This window comes from Diaporthe amygdali (assembly GCF_026229845.1).
Source record: "Diaporthe amygdali strain CAA958 chromosome Unknown NODE_24_length_778219_cov_64_757418, whole genome shotgun sequence".
Taxonomy (NCBI): Eukaryota; Fungi; Ascomycota; class Sordariomycetes; order Diaporthales; family Diaporthaceae; genus Diaporthe; species Diaporthe amygdali.
Window position 1 is genome coordinate 467,606 of NW_026517044.1, and position 15,387 is coordinate 482,992.

General features: G+C 54.3%; 7 protein-coding genes across 7 annotated transcripts; 3 read left to right on the forward strand and 4 right to left on the reverse strand.

Moving 5' to 3' along the window:
* Positions 1–569: 569 nt before the first annotated feature.
* Positions 570–2,296, reverse strand: J7T55_010763 (ibr domain-containing protein; the record flags this gene model as incomplete). Its single annotated transcript, XM_053130866.1, has 3 exons — positions 570–640; positions 701–2,128; positions 2,215–2,296. The coding sequence occupies 3 exons, from the start codon at positions 2,294–2,296 to the stop codon at positions 570–572; spliced, it is 1,581 nt and encodes a 526-aa protein (XP_052991044.1).
* A 1,617-nt stretch (positions 2,297–3,913) lies between these two features.
* J7T55_010764 (redoxin) lies at positions 3,914–4,734 on the forward strand (the record flags this gene model as incomplete). Its single annotated transcript, XM_053130867.1, has 4 exons — positions 3,914–4,145; positions 4,242–4,387; positions 4,443–4,570; positions 4,641–4,734. 4 exons carry the CDS (start codon positions 3,914–3,916, stop codon positions 4,732–4,734), a joined length of 600 nt encoding a protein of 199 aa, XP_052991045.1.
* Positions 4,735–5,593: 859 nt separating this feature from the next.
* J7T55_010765 (uncharacterized protein) lies at positions 5,594–7,394 on the reverse strand (the record flags this gene model as incomplete). Its single annotated transcript, XM_053130868.1, has 5 exons — positions 5,594–5,755; positions 5,814–6,300; positions 6,683–6,799; positions 6,911–7,020; positions 7,092–7,394. The coding sequence occupies 5 exons, from the start codon at positions 7,392–7,394 to the stop codon at positions 5,594–5,596; spliced, it is 1,179 nt and encodes a 392-aa protein (XP_052991046.1).
* Positions 7,395–8,617: 1,223 nt separating this feature from the next.
* Positions 8,618–10,488, forward strand: J7T55_010766 (uncharacterized protein; the record flags this gene model as incomplete). The annotated part of the gene is made up of 3 exons (XM_053130869.1): positions 8,618–9,796; positions 9,851–9,950; positions 10,022–10,488. The coding sequence occupies 3 exons, from the start codon at positions 8,618–8,620 to the stop codon at positions 10,486–10,488; spliced, it is 1,746 nt and encodes a 581-aa protein (XP_052991047.1).
* Positions 10,489–10,687: 199 nt separating this feature from the next.
* Positions 10,688–11,545, reverse strand: J7T55_010767 (hit family protein 1; the record flags this gene model as incomplete). Its single annotated transcript, XM_053130870.1, has 6 exons — positions 10,688–10,795; positions 10,921–10,935; positions 10,995–11,087; positions 11,164–11,232; positions 11,321–11,403; positions 11,500–11,545. The coding sequence occupies 6 exons, from the start codon at positions 11,543–11,545 to the stop codon at positions 10,688–10,690; spliced, it is 414 nt and encodes a 137-aa protein (XP_052991048.1).
* Positions 11,546–12,274: 729 nt separating this feature from the next.
* Positions 12,275–13,075, forward strand: J7T55_010768 (uncharacterized protein; the record flags this gene model as incomplete). The annotated part of the gene is made up of 3 exons (XM_053130871.1): positions 12,275–12,357; positions 12,478–12,693; positions 12,778–13,075. The coding sequence occupies 3 exons, from the start codon at positions 12,275–12,277 to the stop codon at positions 13,073–13,075; spliced, it is 597 nt and encodes a 198-aa protein (XP_052991049.1).
* Positions 13,076–13,435: 360 nt separating this feature from the next.
* J7T55_010769 (uncharacterized protein) lies at positions 13,436–15,323 on the reverse strand (the record flags this gene model as incomplete). The annotated part of the gene is made up of 2 exons (XM_053130872.1): positions 13,436–14,588; positions 14,641–15,323. The coding sequence occupies 2 exons, from the start codon at positions 15,321–15,323 to the stop codon at positions 13,436–13,438; spliced, it is 1,836 nt and encodes a 611-aa protein (XP_052991050.1).
* Between the last annotated feature and the right edge of the window lie 64 nt (positions 15,324–15,387).

Consider the following 15,387-nt stretch of genomic DNA (forward strand, 5'->3'; position numbering starts at 1 on the left):
TGGTATGGCCTGCGTATGCGGCGCCTGTTGCTAGTAGCTCATCTCATTACTATACACGCCAGAACAACATGAAAGACGAAGCACAGGTCTAATGATTCGTTGCCTTAGCAAGATACCCGCCGTTTCCAGCCCTGGTAATGCAATGCATGTACAAGCCAAGACTCCAAATGGTCCCAAGGTCTGTGCAAAAAGGAGAAAAAAAGGAGTAAAAAACATCCATGTCCCTTCTAACTATCATGACGGTCCCTATCCCGTGTGATGCGTTTCTGTCAGTACAATTGCACGCTGCCGCCCCTTGGTAATTCGCCATAAACGTCAACGCCTTCAACAGCGCCCTTGGATCCGTTTTGGAGAAGCTCCAGGCACTTGCTCCGCACCGCGGAACTTTCCCTGCAACTGCCGGCCCATAATCGAATCTCTGATGCCATAATGTCATGATGGTAGGTCAATGACCTGGAATATTCGCGAGCTTTCCTTAAGCACTACCACTTGACTGTCGCGGAAAGAGGCGTCAAGGGAGCCATCGGTGTAAGCCCGCGGCGCGAAAGATCGCCTCCAAGGCCCCGAGCCTATCGCTGAGCGCTGTTGCTGGCCGTTGCGGCCCCGGGGCTGTGAAGGTCGACGTTGAATTTCCACTTGCCTACGGAATCGTCAGCGCCGAGATCCATCAACTAAACAAGTCAGCAATGTTGTAGCTTACCATTTGCAAGGTTTTCAGCAGTGTCCTCTAGAAGAATGACCCGTCTCTTGTTACAGTATGCCGTCTTGTCCATTATCTCGACCTTCAACTTCGGGTCGGACAGCTCAGGAATAGGCTTCTCGAACATCTCCGACAAAGCCTCGACTGCCATCTCTAGGTCTTTCTGGTTGTCTTCGAAGATTTCGGTCAGGTTGTTGCGGGCGAGGTAGAACGCAAAGGCATATGTCCACTTGAGCGTTTGCCGGCAGGTCTGAAGAGCTTGTGACGCCGAGTTGAGGTATTGCACCTCGATCCAAGACATGCCTGAGGCCGTTTGTAATTGGATCATCTTCTTTTCCGTCTTCTGATATATGTCCTTGTCCAGACGAGCGGATTGCTCATGGTTGGCGTACCGATTGTAGTAGTGCAGGTACCTCTCGAGAGACACACGAGATTTAGCCTGAGCGTCGCGTGCATCGGTGCCGCTCTTCTCCTCGAACCGATTACAGTTGTACCAGCTGGTGCCATGCTCCGACCATAGTCCCATGCACATCCAACAGAATTCATACTTGCACTTCCTACATGTCATGTGGTTGCATCCGCCGTTTTTCTCGATCGTTGAGTTGCATTTGGGACACTCCTTAGTGTTGGCCGAGATCCAGTTGGCAGTCTCGCTGTCGTCAGCACACTTCTTCAGCCACCTCTTTACCAGCTCGCACGGTGCAGGCTGGTGGTCGTTGAGGATGCAGCCAAAACAGAAGCGGTGGCCGCAAGAGCAGGCAACAGTAGGGACGACCTTGTCAAGGTCTTTCTTCTTGATGCCACAATTTATGGCATTTTCGCAATCTGGAGCAGGGCACCACTTCAGGGTATTGCTGTCCTCCACGTAAGTCCTGTTAAGAAGCTGTCGGTAGCGGTACTGCAGGTCCCGGGCGACCAGAAGGTCCAGAGAACGGGCGTCGAGGATGCGGTGGCAACCGTCCGAGGGGCACTGTATCCGTGCAGCCTCGCCCTCCTCCCGAATCTTTTGTGTCAAGTAGTGTTGATAGCATTCCACACAATAGCGGTGGCCACACTTCATTGCGAACGTCTGAAGGTCGTCGTCATCCTCGCAGCAGATCTCGCACATGAAGCCCGGCCTAACCTCGAGCTGTGGGCCGGAATGAGGACCAGTCACGAGCCCAGCAGCCTCGAGGACTTTCCTCGGCTTGTCCATGTAGTCGTCGATCAGTCTCTCCTTGTTCCAGCGAAAGTAGCGAAGCAGTATGGCTGCGTCCTCTTTTGACAGTTCGAGGATCATGTTCACCTCATCGATCAGGTCGTCTTGCTGCTTCTGGATGTCTTGGGGCTCGTAGACCTTGTACGTCAAGTCGTAGGAGACTTTCTTCTTGGGACTGAAGTCGCTCTGGCCGGGCAGCTCGGTGTCGGGTTCCTCCTCGAAGTCGAAGCCTGTGAATGAGTCGGGTTGGTCAGCCAGCTGTGTTAAGCTGAAAGAGGGTGTTGGATGGGGAGAGGGAGGAAGGGGTTGACCCTACCATCATCGGCAGAGTTGTCGCTTTCATCCTGCAAGACATCGTCTTCGCTGGAGATTGAGATCATATCATCGTCCGAGTCCATGTTGGTGGATGCGGTGGTGACAGGAGTTGGGGGCGAGCCTTGCGTGGGATGGGCAGCTGCGGCAGAAGTCCTCTTCTTGGGGTGGGAGTCCTTGATTGTCGAGGATAACTTCGCCTCAGCCGCCTTTCTCTTGCGAGATTTAGGAGGAATGGTGACGGGCGAGGCGACTCGGAGGCGGAGACCCGAGTCTTGCTGCTCTGACGCTGGTTTATTGTGGGTTTATGGGATGGGACAGGATGAGATGGGATGAGATGGGCTGCGAGGGAGGTCGGCGGGGGTCGAAGCAGGCCGAGTATCGCGTAGAGATATGCAAATATGCAGGCAGGCAGGCGGGCAGGCAGGCAGGAGACAGGCAGGAGAGGAGAGGGTAGGGTGTGGATGGGATCGGCGAAGAGATGGTTATGATGACGGTCGTGGGTTGGTCAGTGGTAGGTGGGTGTTGGTTGGGTGGTGGACTGGGACAGAGTCGGTTGGAGATGGGCCAGCTGGGTGCAGGCCTATGCGTGACCAGTCGAGACCCGTGCCATACGCCTGGTAGACCAAAGTAGTTTAAGGAGGGGCAAAATTACCAGACAATCAAACGCAAAACGGGACAGTGAACAGTCATCAACGACCGGAGTTAAAGTGGTAAGTCAGCTGGGTGTAACAGAGGGCGATAAAGAGGGACCGGGAGCCAGGCTGCTGGCGCCGATAAAGGTGCCGTTTTGACTGCGCTCCCTGCTCCTTCGCAACCCGAACCGCAGCCGCAGCCGCAGAGGCTTTGGGACCTGGGCAGGGGTGGATACAGGCTGACAGGGGACCAGATGCGTGCAAAGCAGGGGAACATCTAAGTTTAGGATCATCAATAAATCGTAATACTTGGTACTACGGGCGCCTGCGGGTGAGAGAGAAAGCGAGTGAGTGAGAGGCACAGCTGCTTGTTGGGAGACCAAGAGCACGAGCAGCGACTCCTGGACAGGAGGGTGCCATCAGTCAGAGCAGGCCATGGTGACTGCCTTCTTCTTCTTCTTCTTCTTCGAGGAACCAACAATTTCTTTTTCAAGCCAACATGTACATGTACTGTACATGTATTGTGCAATCAACCGCCGTTCTTGCCCAAACCTGACCGGCTAAGGGGAAATGGCCTGCCTGCTCAGCTCTGCGTCTGAGTGGATTCCTCAAGCAGGCAGCGATTGGGAGAAGATATGACCCCAAGAGGACAACAGTATGACTCCCTACTCCTCGTCACAAAATCTGCATTTGACACCTCCAACCTGTATGACTTTTTTTTTTTTGGCAGGCAGGAGAGGAAGGCGGTTGCTGTTATTCCTTGTAGACTGACTGCCAGATCTATCTATTGTGTAGAATGTAGCGCTGTAGGCAGGCCACAGGCACAACCTACAGGGATGCCAATGTGATGTCATCAGAACGCCAGGCCCAGGAAGGCCCGACCCGTCCATCCATTGCTCAAGGTTCAGAGAAGCTGGGAAGCTGCCATCCATCCCAATGTTGTGTTGAGCTCCCATCACACCCTACCGTTCTTCGGCCTTGTGTCTCCTGATCCATCCATCCCCCACCAGACAGACAAACAGACAGACAAAAAATACGTCCACCTGACCCCCACTGCAGCTGTGTACAATGGCATTCAGAGCATCCCTTCGTCCCATGACCCTGGCGGCCCGCTCCGGCATCGCCTCCACGGCCAGGACCACCAGGGCCTTCCACGCGACGCCCGCAGCTCTGGTCAGCGTCGGCGACAGCGTCCCCAACCTTGACGTCCTCACAGAGGGCTCTCCCGCAAACACCGTCAACTTGGCCAAGGAATTCGCCGCCGAGGATGGCCTCATCATCGGTGTGCCCGGAGCCTTCAGTATGTCTGCCATTGCCACGACCACATCAGGCCTGACTCGACTTGCCCTGGCCTCCCCGTCGTGCCCTGCTCATGTAGACTGACCTTGCTGCACAGGCCCCGGGTGCTCCCAGAAGCACATACCCAGCTATCTCACCCACCCAAACCTCAAGGATGCTGGCAAGGTCTTCGTCGTCAGTGTCAACGACCCCTTTGTCATGAGTGCTTGGGGTGAGGCGTTGGATCCTGCCGGCACACAGGGTGTGAGTTGAATGCTGCCCAGAAACTCACCCATCATGCTGATTCTGTGATTTATAGATCCGCTTCATTGCCGATCCCTCCGCTGAGTTCACAAAGGCACTTGACCTTGACTTTGATGCTACAAAAATCTTTGGAAACCACAGAAGCAAGCGGTACGCCTTGGTCATCCAGAATGGCAAGGTGAAGTAAGTCTGCTTTCTTTTCTTGTTCGAGAAACTGTCTGGAAATGTATCCAGTCGCTGACATGAACGATAGGTCTACTCACATTGAGCCAGATGGAACTGGTACCAATGAATCTCTTGCTGATAAAGTGCTCGGCGCCGCTGGTAGTGTCGATTGGAATGCTTGAGGAATTCAAATGCGAGAGCTGAGAGGGTTAAAAGATTTTGTGTAAAATATGTGAACAATCTACGCGAATTGCCAGAAGTTGCCAGGCAGCCCACGGTTGATATCTCGTGATGTTGCCATTTCCATTTGTGTGAGACATCTGATTCGATGTATTAGAAAACAGCAGTGTCAACGGCAGTGAAATGAGAATAATTTTTACAAAAGTCCCTGTTGGTCATACATGGAGGTGCTGGTTCTAGGACGGGGCATTTTTGCAGCCATGAAGTCTTGCTAATTCATTTTGTAGCGGTCTTCATCCACATCATGGCGCATGGCGCTTTGAACAGGGTCCTGATAAAGTAAATAGAACAAGAAGTGGACGCGGTGGCACCGGCAGTAGAAAAGAAAAGCAGACGCTCCACTGTGTCGTATGTCATCCGTATCAGACTTGCGCCTCGCCGATAGGGCTATTCGCCTCACAGCGCTGGCTCGTCGAGACATTGGCAATGTATGTCTTGCAGTGTCCTGAATGTGTTGTGTTGTTCACAGTGCATGCAAGACACCCTGCTTCGCTCCCTTGAAAGCAGGTCCTTGACGTGATAGATCGACCTGATCATGATTGTGTTCTAGTGATGGCGAAGAGGTGTGCGTGCTGCACGCACCTGACGATGAGGTCGATGGTATAGACTGGCGTTGATTTCCCTTATGAAGGGCTTTGAGGTCAGTCGGGCAGGTGGTGGCATAGGTACAAATCACCTGCGATACCAATTACCGGGTAAAACATATTGCTGTGGGAGAGTTCAAATGCCCGAATGGCACAAGCACGATCTTATTTGATGCAAGCCCTTGCATGTCCGTTCCCGGTGCTTGGGCTTGCTGGTTCAAGAGCCGTTTGCCTCGATTGCGTCGTCAAGCTGCTTCATTATGCGGCTGATACATTCTGTCTCGCTGTCCTGGACTGCCTTGCCACCAAGAGCGATGACTTTATCCCTGGACTTTGCACCACGGGTGATTTGGAGATCTGACTTTGGGACGTTGAGCGCCTGGGCCCGGTGTCAGCTCATGACTGCTAAGACTTAATTGTGAATGTGAAGGGCTCACTTCACTCAAAACTGCGAGCACAGCCTTGTTGGACTCGCCGTCTTTGGGGACTGCAGAGACGCAGAGCTCGATGGTGTTGTCTGTCAGAGCGGTGATGCCTTCCCGTACTTTGCTTGCGCCAGGCTTGACGTGACACCGCATGTATACGGTTGGGGGCTTCGTCTTTGCCCCGGCCACGTACTGTAAAACCCGATGAGATGCCATGTGGATATGCAATGTAAAGAGTTTCGGACCAGTACTAGATAGCTTCTGGAAGCGTTGAGTCGATTCACCCCATAGCTCAAAGTTCGTGGGCGGGTGATGGGAGGAGAGCTTGGCTGATGAGGGTACCCATCTGATGAGGAAATGGGAAGGGTGGGTCTCTTCGGCGGCCCGGCGCGGAAGCTGGGAACGCGTCCCGGAATGGAGCCCCGGCTGCAGGCCGTTACCAAGATGAGCTGGCACATATTGTAGAACTTGAGAACTAAGCCAAAGTGATGCGAAGTGACTACGTATTGATTGTCAACAGCTCGATTGTGTTCTCACTGTAAAATTGCCAATATTCGTGGTTCGCATGTCCTTGGTTCATATAAGTACATGCTTCGACCCTTCTGCTCATCGTCCCAGTGTATCTCAGTCCTACCCGGCGCGGCATGCGGCCGCCAGACATGAATTGTACACGCGAGGGATGTGGCTGTTAGCCTCCGTGACTGCTTGCCTGATCCGCCTGATTCCTCCTTACAACCTGTTGTGCTGTTCAGTGCACATCAGTCGGAACCACCACAGATCGCAGGGCGGCATGCCGCACGTGGTTTGTCATTGCAAATTACTGCTCAGTGCTTGCAAAGCCATTCATCTGATGCCTCTGGCCCTTGGTGCCGCGAGCCTACTAGGCCGCGTGCCACGCGTGCCACCGCGGCCTCCTCGGGTCTGGCTGCCGCCACGGGTAGACGGCGCAGGCACCCGTGATGTCCTCGGCTTTGGGGCTGGCGTCTGGAATTTGGGAGCTGCCGTTCTTGACGAAGACGGGTTGTCAACGAAGGATGTGTCTGTGGTCCTAGAGGCACGATCATTTAGCTGGCTGCTCTGTAAGGTCATGCGTGAATCTGGCCAATTACATGTAGGTGGTCTCGCCCTCGAGCTCCCCTGTGGACTTAGGCTCCGGAATTTGTGTTGTGGCCTGCTCCTCTCGTTGCTTTGCTCTGCGGAACGACTCTGGAATGGGCCCCTGTATGCCGTGTTAACAAAATGCACGACAAGAATAAAATCACGAGTCGAAGACGATTGGATGGTCCGCACCTCGGGGTAGTCGACACAGAAGGCGTTCATGTTGAGGCCGTACATGAAGCTGGCAAAGCTCTCGCTGAAGCGGGCCAAGCTCTCATGCATGAGCTGGAAATGCATCATGTTGGCCTCAAGGTCGGCCATGGCGTCAGACAGCTCAGCGAAGGCGGGCTCGAAGGCATTGAGAGGGAAGGAGGGTCCGCCACCAGTGCTGGACTTGGCTGATTCGCGAAAGGAGGAGCGAGATGAGGGCCGCAGAGGCGTGGTCGGCCGTGAGGCCCTTGTGCGCGACGTTGAACGCTTTCGCTCTTGAGACATGACTTGGCTTTCTGGTCGCTGTGAGATTTTTTGAAGAGGTTATGAAGCCTTCCTCGACGATCTTGTGGATTATGCTGGACGACCGTGACTTGGATGGATGCGGTGTCGTTGACCTGCCCTGACGCGTTGTTGTCGCGACTCACGAATGCTCGCCCTACTGAAGCTGTTTTGGGCCGTTGGAGGGGCAGCTATCGACAATCAATCTTGGTCACTCTGGGGCGCCTTGGCACGTGCCCCTGTGCTGGAGGGGTCCACGTTCCAGGGGCCATCCTGCCAGCCCAGCTTCAGAACAGCCTTGGGGACACTCCTCTGCGACCCCCGCCATTGATCACAGGACTTGCGCGCAAGGGAGGCGTCAACGCACCTCCTAGGTGGGTAGGTAAGCTCGCGGGCTGCCGAAACCCATCCCTGGAGGACTGAAGTCAATCGCCTTACCTGCGCTAGGCATGGACGCCCATCTCGTCTGCATTTCGATGATCATTCCAAGGTCGAAAGCAGTGTGGGCTTGCGGGTTCCAGTCTTGGCCGACCCCGCCAGCCCTGGAGAACCAGGCCCAGGCACGGGACCAATTTCTCTCTGCCTCCTACAGCGAGTAGTCCAGATGTCCCTCACTCAAACGGGCCTCGCTCTCTTTCTCTTACCCTTCACCTCGTCACGGAGCGCTCGGGGGCTAGTCCACTGCCTTGTCCCGTCCCCCGTGTCCCGTCCCTCCTCTGCCTTTGTTATACGAAAAGTATACGAGTACGGACGGGCATATGTTCAAGTACATAGCAGCCTCTCCTCGTCATCGTCGTGGACTGCTCGGACCGAGCACCTAAGGCTCGGCCTTGATCTCTCGCCTACCAGCCTAGTCTATTCATTACCTACTGGGTGGTGCAATCGCAATTTCCGGATCCTCTGGAGCTGGCCCAAAGCTACCTTGTTCACCAATTCGACTGCACTTCTGCTGTATGTATGAACATTTTCGCATAATACGCCTACGCCTATATCTCCATCTACCTCCCCATTCCAAACCCGATCCCGTTCCCGGTCTCCTCTTCAATCCCGTCTGCTCGGACGTCTCAGCTTGCGCCTTTGCAATTGTCATCTGAGCTCCTCGTTGGCCCTGCAGACTGTCTTGTGCTGACGCCTGTCTGACATAGGTAGCTTCTTTGATCCTCCGCAGCTGCGCCTCCTAGAGCCGTCTCAGACAGTATTTCTTGCTTTGCATCGCAACTTTTCCCATGCGAGCATCTTGGTCTCTAGTAGACAGATTCCCGCAGCCAGCCTGTCGCGCAGCGCGCCTCTTTGCGCCGCCTCTATTCCGACAGCACCCAACGAGTGTATCCCCGTCCTACAGACTCCCTTACAAACCGGGCATTCTGACCAAGACCACAACCCGCGCACCACTACTTTGTCGCCTCAACAGCTCTGCGCATTTCTCCTCCAAGAGGTTCCCAGGCCCAGTCGGAAGGCCGCTTCAATCGAGCGCATCCCAGACATATCTGTCATTAGTAGCGATAGTCGCTGTAGCTGCCCTCTACGTTGCTGTCCAACCGCGACCTCAGTCGCGCCAGGAAACCGAGGCGCACGAACTCGACGAGATGGCGCAAGACATCACAACCGAGTTGCTGCCGGGGCGCGTTGGGAACCTGACGCCTGAGCAAGAGGAAAAGGTGCGAAAGCTCTGGGCCGCCATCTTCCAAGTGTGCGCCGTCGGCGAGCAGGATGACGCCGCTTCAGTAGCCCCATCCGACAAGACGAACTCTAAAGACAAGGGGGATAAAGGAAAGAAGAGGAAAATTGGGCTTTTCTCCAGGAAAAATAAGGACAAGGGCGACACGGACTCGAGCTCGACAACGAGTGGCGTGGGCGCGTCGATCAAGGCTGACGATGCTGACGATAAGTACGGGCAAAACAAGCAATTCCTGGACACACTGGCAACAACGTCGCCCGAGGTCATCCGCGCTACCCTCTGGTCGATGATTAAGCACGACCACCCTGATGCTCTGGTATTGCGCTTCCTCCGAGCGAGGAAATGGGACGTTGATAATGCGCTTGTTATGTTGGTGTCCACCATGAACTGGCGCTCTACCGAGGTGCACGTTGATGACGACATCATGTTAAACGGCGAGGCGGCGATGGTCGAGAAGTCGAAATCAAGTGATGCAAAGGAAAAGCAGCTGGGAGAGGATTTCATGGCGCAGATCCGCATGGGCAAGAGCTTCCTTCATGGCGTTGACGACAAGGGGCGCCCCATATGTGTTGTCAGGGTACGGTTGCATCACCAGGGTGAACAATGTGAGGAATCTCTTGAGAGGTACACCGTGTATCTCATCGAGACGGCGCGTATGGTCTTGCGCCCACCGGTTGATACCGCCACTATCTTGTTCGACATGACCGGGTTCTCAATGGCCAATATGGTAAGCAGGCTTGAGTCTCACGATTTACAAGGGTTCTCGCTGACGGTAGCACAGGACTACACGCCGGTCAAGTTTATGATCAAGTGTTTTGAGGCCAACTATCCCGAATCACTGGGCTCAGTGCTGGTTCACAAGTCACCGTGGATTTTCCAAGGTACGTGTTGTGTCGCACAATAGAGAAATTGCGCAATTATGTCGAGTAAATCCGGCTGACTCAAATGACAGGAATATGGAAAATTATCAAAGGGTGGTTGGACCCGGTGGTCGCTAGCAAAGTGCACTTCACCAACAACCTCAAGGATGTGGAGCAGTTCATCCACTCCAGCCGTGTGCTGAAAGAGCTAGACGGACAGGAGGACTGGACGTACACATACGTAGAACCCACACCTGGCGAAAACGACAAGATGAAGGACGAGGCAACGCGGGACGGCCTGTTGGCTGCGCGCGAACAGCTCTATAAGGATTACGAGGACGCAACTATCAAATGGATTCAGAATCCGGATGACAAGTCAATCAAGGTCCAAAGAGACAGCATCGCGGCCAAGCTAAGGGTGGACTACTGGAACCTAGACCCGTACCTAAGGGCAAGGTCGCTTTATGACCGGACGGGATGGTTACAAGGGGAGAAGGTCGACCCATACCCTAAAAAGACGGATGCGACGGCGGCGACGTCGTCGGATGACGTGGATTAATGATCACGCAGGTAGATGTATATATCATGCAGAATCAAAATAGAAGCTCCAGTGGCTTAAGACACTCGAAGCAAGAAGGAGAAGAATAGACGACTCTGGCATCTCTGCTGCATTCGTTGGAAATTGTGAGTATATGTGGAGTGAGTCTATGGACAGCAGAGTAGACAATTTTCATAGCTACGTTCCGCAAATAAACGCTTCACACCTTGCTCTTGATTTGCTCGGCAAGCGCCTTGAGCTCGTCCATCTCCAGCTTCTGCGTTGGCCAGCCGATGCCTAGACCTTCTGTCTCGTTTGGCTTGGGGATCTGAACGCGGCGACACTGTATTAGTATCCATCCCTTGTATCAACTATCTCGGGCCCACCGGTCGAGCCCAATGGCTTTGGGCCGAGAGAGCCGGCTGAGCTTCTACTATCCCGGGAGAAACTTACAATGTGAACATGAACCTAGTGTGATCGACGTTAGCGACCGTAACACTCTATGGTACCATAGCAGAGAGACTTACGTGTCCAACCTCCTGGTGAGCGATCTTGCCGTTGTTCTGCAGGATGTTGTAGTCCTTCGCGCCGGAAGCGATAGCGATCTTCTTCGCGACGGGCTGTGCAAATGTGTGAGCCTCCCAAATGCCTGACATCGAGGAGTGGCAGGAGATATTGCGGGCAGGAGGCACGTACCAGGAGCTCGGTCAGGTGCTCATCCGGGATGTCGGCCAGCTTCTCGCCGTGGAATTTGGGGATGATGAGCTGCGTAGAAAAGTGAACGGGTTAGAAGATCATTGAACGGCGCTGGGGTCGAAAGGGACGTCCAGGGCGGGCGGGCTGGCTGACGTACAGCGTGACCCTTGCTAAGGGGCTGGATGTCCATGAAAGCCAGCGTCTTCTCGCTCTCGAAGAGCTTAAAGGAGGGGATCTCGCCTAGGTTGAGCCGCGGTGTGAGCCATCAAGGTTCTCTGGGGGGACATGAGCTATGCTCATTCAATGTCATGTCACTTGTGCGAGGACGTCACACACCCTTGATGATCTTGCAGAAGATACAAGTCGCCATTCTGCTGGTCATGAGCGCGTGTTTGCTGGTGAATTTTGTGGAGGAGAGGCAATTGAGTTACTGCAGGACAAATTAAAGGTGCCAAGACACGGAATGCAGTACAGGTTCTGGCGGAGATGTGTCGGCGAGGTTGCGGCTTGAACGTGAGGATGTGAGGGGGTCTGACATCAACTAGTACCATCATCTGTATTTTGCGTGCAGGTATATAAGTGCTACAAAATTGAATCAAGCTGGAATGGGATCTCCCCAGCGAACTCACCTCTTGCCTTTTACCAGATGTGACCGTGGGATGACCCAACAAATTCCATTCTACCAATCTTTGGCACCTTCTCATCTGGAGATCCCAGATTCGATTATCGTTTTGCCAAGGTTTTGCCTCCCATTCCTTTCTTTGCTTTATTTTGCAGTTTGATTGATGTACTTTTCAGGCCCATACGACGTGTTTTGCTATGTGATTCTTTAAGTGCCGTCGTGCCATGGTGGTCGCGTAACAACCTGGTTCAGAGGCCGGGCGACGGCACCTGGGCTTCTTACATCATCGCCAGCCCCGCTGTCTTGGAGGGGCTGAGCTGCCTTGCCCTGCCTTGAAACGTCTTCGTGCCTAAACACTTCCTACTCAACATCCTGTGAGACTCTGAGATTCTACAGAACAAAAAAGAACACCAGTTGCACATCGCAGTATTTTTGAATAGCCCAGAACCAACGAAGCAGCTCGCCCGGCACGCCGACCCCCGAGTCAACATGGCCGAGACTGTCTACAAACGCACCAAGCTATTTGGCGGGGCTCTGGAATGCGATCTGCCCGAACAGTTCGCAGATGTGAGGTATGCGCGACTCGGTCGCATACATGCGACTAAGCCGGGGCTACACTGAGCTCCTTCTGAGATCCAAAATAACTTGCAACGGAATACCGTGAAGTGTCAACTCGCTAACATTACCCTCAGCACGCTTCGTCAGGTCCCCGACGCCCAAGAGGTCTTCATCGACAAGGACGGCTTCACTAGCATCATCTTCGACATAACCGAGCGCGTTGGCGGCCCCGGCAGCTCGGACGAGATCGATGGCAAGGCCCTAACAACACACTTGGAGGAGCTGGTTGGTACAGATGTCGACACCGTCAAGGTCTGGAACTCGACAGAGACGGTCTTCTCAAAGCTTGAGTATGCCCTCCTGCACGCACAGTGCCTTTTCCAGCCGTAGCTTGAACGGCCGTTGACTAACGACCTTCTCTTGATTTCTCACAGCCCAAAGATCCCCGCCTACACACTCATTGCGACACAGACCCCGCCGCCAGACCCGTCCAGCAGGTCCGCCGCGCCGGACTTCACAGCCATAATTCTGACGCTGCTCCGCCTCGAGAAGGAGTCAACCGACATACTCATCACGGTCAACGTGCCGCACATCAAGGGCGAGTACGACGACGAGGAGGTCGATCTGCAGCTCGGAAAGCAGGGCAAGCTGATCGGGGCTGCAGTCGAGGATGCGGCCAGGATCTGGGAGACGTTCAAAGTGAAGGACTGGAACCTATTCAATGAGATTTAAGAAGGGCCAGAGAACCAGAGAGCAGAGATGGGAACGAGAGTGAGAGTGATACCCCTTACTGCATGAGCCGGGATATACCGTCCAGATTGTTAAGCAACGAATATCATGAAATCACGATTCAACTGCGGTCTGTCCGCGCAACCTGGCTCCAGACCTCCTCGTCACTGGCGCGACATTTCATTCACGACTACGACAGTGTGGAAGAATTTAGTGAGAAGAACTTAGACGTCATGAGAAATGGATATCATTGGATGCTGGTGTGCCCCAGTGCTACAAACACAGCACTCGGGGAGGATGCTTAACTACGCTGATGAACAAATGAACGACTTCAATTCCTTTCTGTGCGGCCAGGCCAGATCGTCATGTCAGATCTATCAGAGTCAGCTTATCCATAGCCCGCGCGACGCCCTCGACCTTGTGGGGTTTGCCGCTGCTATCATTACTGCACTGTGATGACGGGCTCGGCTTCTTATCCCCCGAGCCCATGTCCTTCTCCTGGGACCACCGCGTCGCGACCATTTTCATGATGTCCTTCTGCGGGCTAGCGGGGTTCTCCTGTTTAATCAGCTTCATCTGTTCTTTCATGAACTTCTGGTAATCAGACTCCTTCCCTGGCTTTCCCCTCGGCATAGGCTTCGTCTGCTTGAGCTCGCTCTTGCACGCGCCGCAACGGTGCCGCTCAGGGTTGATGCTCTTGGAGTGCCGCTTGAACTCGAGCGCGCACGCCGTGCACTCCCACACGTACTTGAAGTCGATGTCGTAGCTGTGCTTGGTGGTCACCTCGATGCCGCGGCCGCCGAACCGGGCGGTGACCTTGGCGGCCCAGGCCTTGAACTCCCGGCCGTGCGGGTTCGTGGTGACGCCGCTGACCATGAAGTTGGCCAGGTGGCAGAACTCGTGCGCGATCACGTTCAGCAGCCGGCTCTCGTCGTCGATGACCTTCTCCGCCAGCTCGATCGACGCGTGGTGCTTGTACCGTACCGACGTGACGGCGCCCGAGTCGCCGTCCTTGCGCTTGATCGTCTCGCGCTTCCAGTTGGCCCGACCGGCCGTCGTGTTCAGCTTGTTGGTCCAGTCGATGCGGATCCCGCCCGTCGGCGCCGAGAGCTCCGAGATCTTGCCGTCTGTGATTTGCGTGTCGAGTTCTCGTAGGAATTTGTCGGCAAGTTCGCGCTTGGATTGCTCGAAAGCCTTCTTCGCGGCTTTGGCCAGGGCTGCCGCGCTCGGCTGGCACTTCTTGCTGGGGCTGTTGTGCTTCTTGGATGGGCTCCCACCAACTGATGGGAGGAAGAGCTGCTTCTTGGGCGAGTGCTCGTCGTTCCACTCGTCGATAAACTCTTGATTCCAGAAGGTCTCCGCAGTCGAATGGTGAGGCGTGGCTGGTATGCGTGGTATCTTTTTGCTCGGGGACATGAGACCGGATGTTCTGGGCTGTGGAGGTGGAGATGTTGGCGTCGTTGGTCGCTCGATTCTTGATGAGGGTTCTTGAGACCTCGGCGGCTTGAGCTCATGTCTACCGGCCCTTATCAGCAACAGAAAATGCCGCAGCAAGATGACAAACTCACAGATTCAATTTTGAGAGTGGCCTCGTGAGGTCTGATGGCGTCGTATCTCTTGACTTGCTGTTTGCCTTCCTGGATGTTGTCCTGCCCTTGGCTTTATCACCGTCCCGTTCCTGCGCCTCAATTGCTTCCGATAACAGTTGAGCACTCGGACTGGGACTGCGCTCTGCTTGCCCATGCCCTCTCCTTTCACTTTCTTCTGTGCCCAATCTCTTCGATTTTGAGGGTGACCGTGGTAAGAATTCGTCGGCTGTGAAATCGCTCTCATCTGAACCTGATACCCTGCTGGCTTCAAATTCTGACCCATCGTCGTCATGGAAGTCTTCGATGATTGTCTCCTCATGCATTGAGTCGGTGTCCGAATAGTTGTCGAGCTCAACGCTTTTGACCACAGGTCTCGACTTGGTGTTCCGAAGCTCAGTACGCCGAGGTCTGACAAATTCCTCTCCATCATCGTCAAAGATCGTTCGCGAGGATCCTCTATCCATCTTGGGACGGAGTAGCGTATTGTCGTTCATTGCCCCGAGCTTGCGCCTCCTGACCGTGCTCTTGCTGGGAAGGCTTTCTGTCTGTGATGCTGATGAGCCATTACTCCTGCGTTCCTCCGCTTTGTTTCTGCCCAAGTCCCGCAGTTCTGGGAAGTCGTCGTCGCTCGAGTCGACAACGATACGCCTGGCTCTAGCCATGGCTGCAAATTCTTCCAGGCTCAAACACCAATAATAATAATGGTTCAGGTAAAACGGATTATTT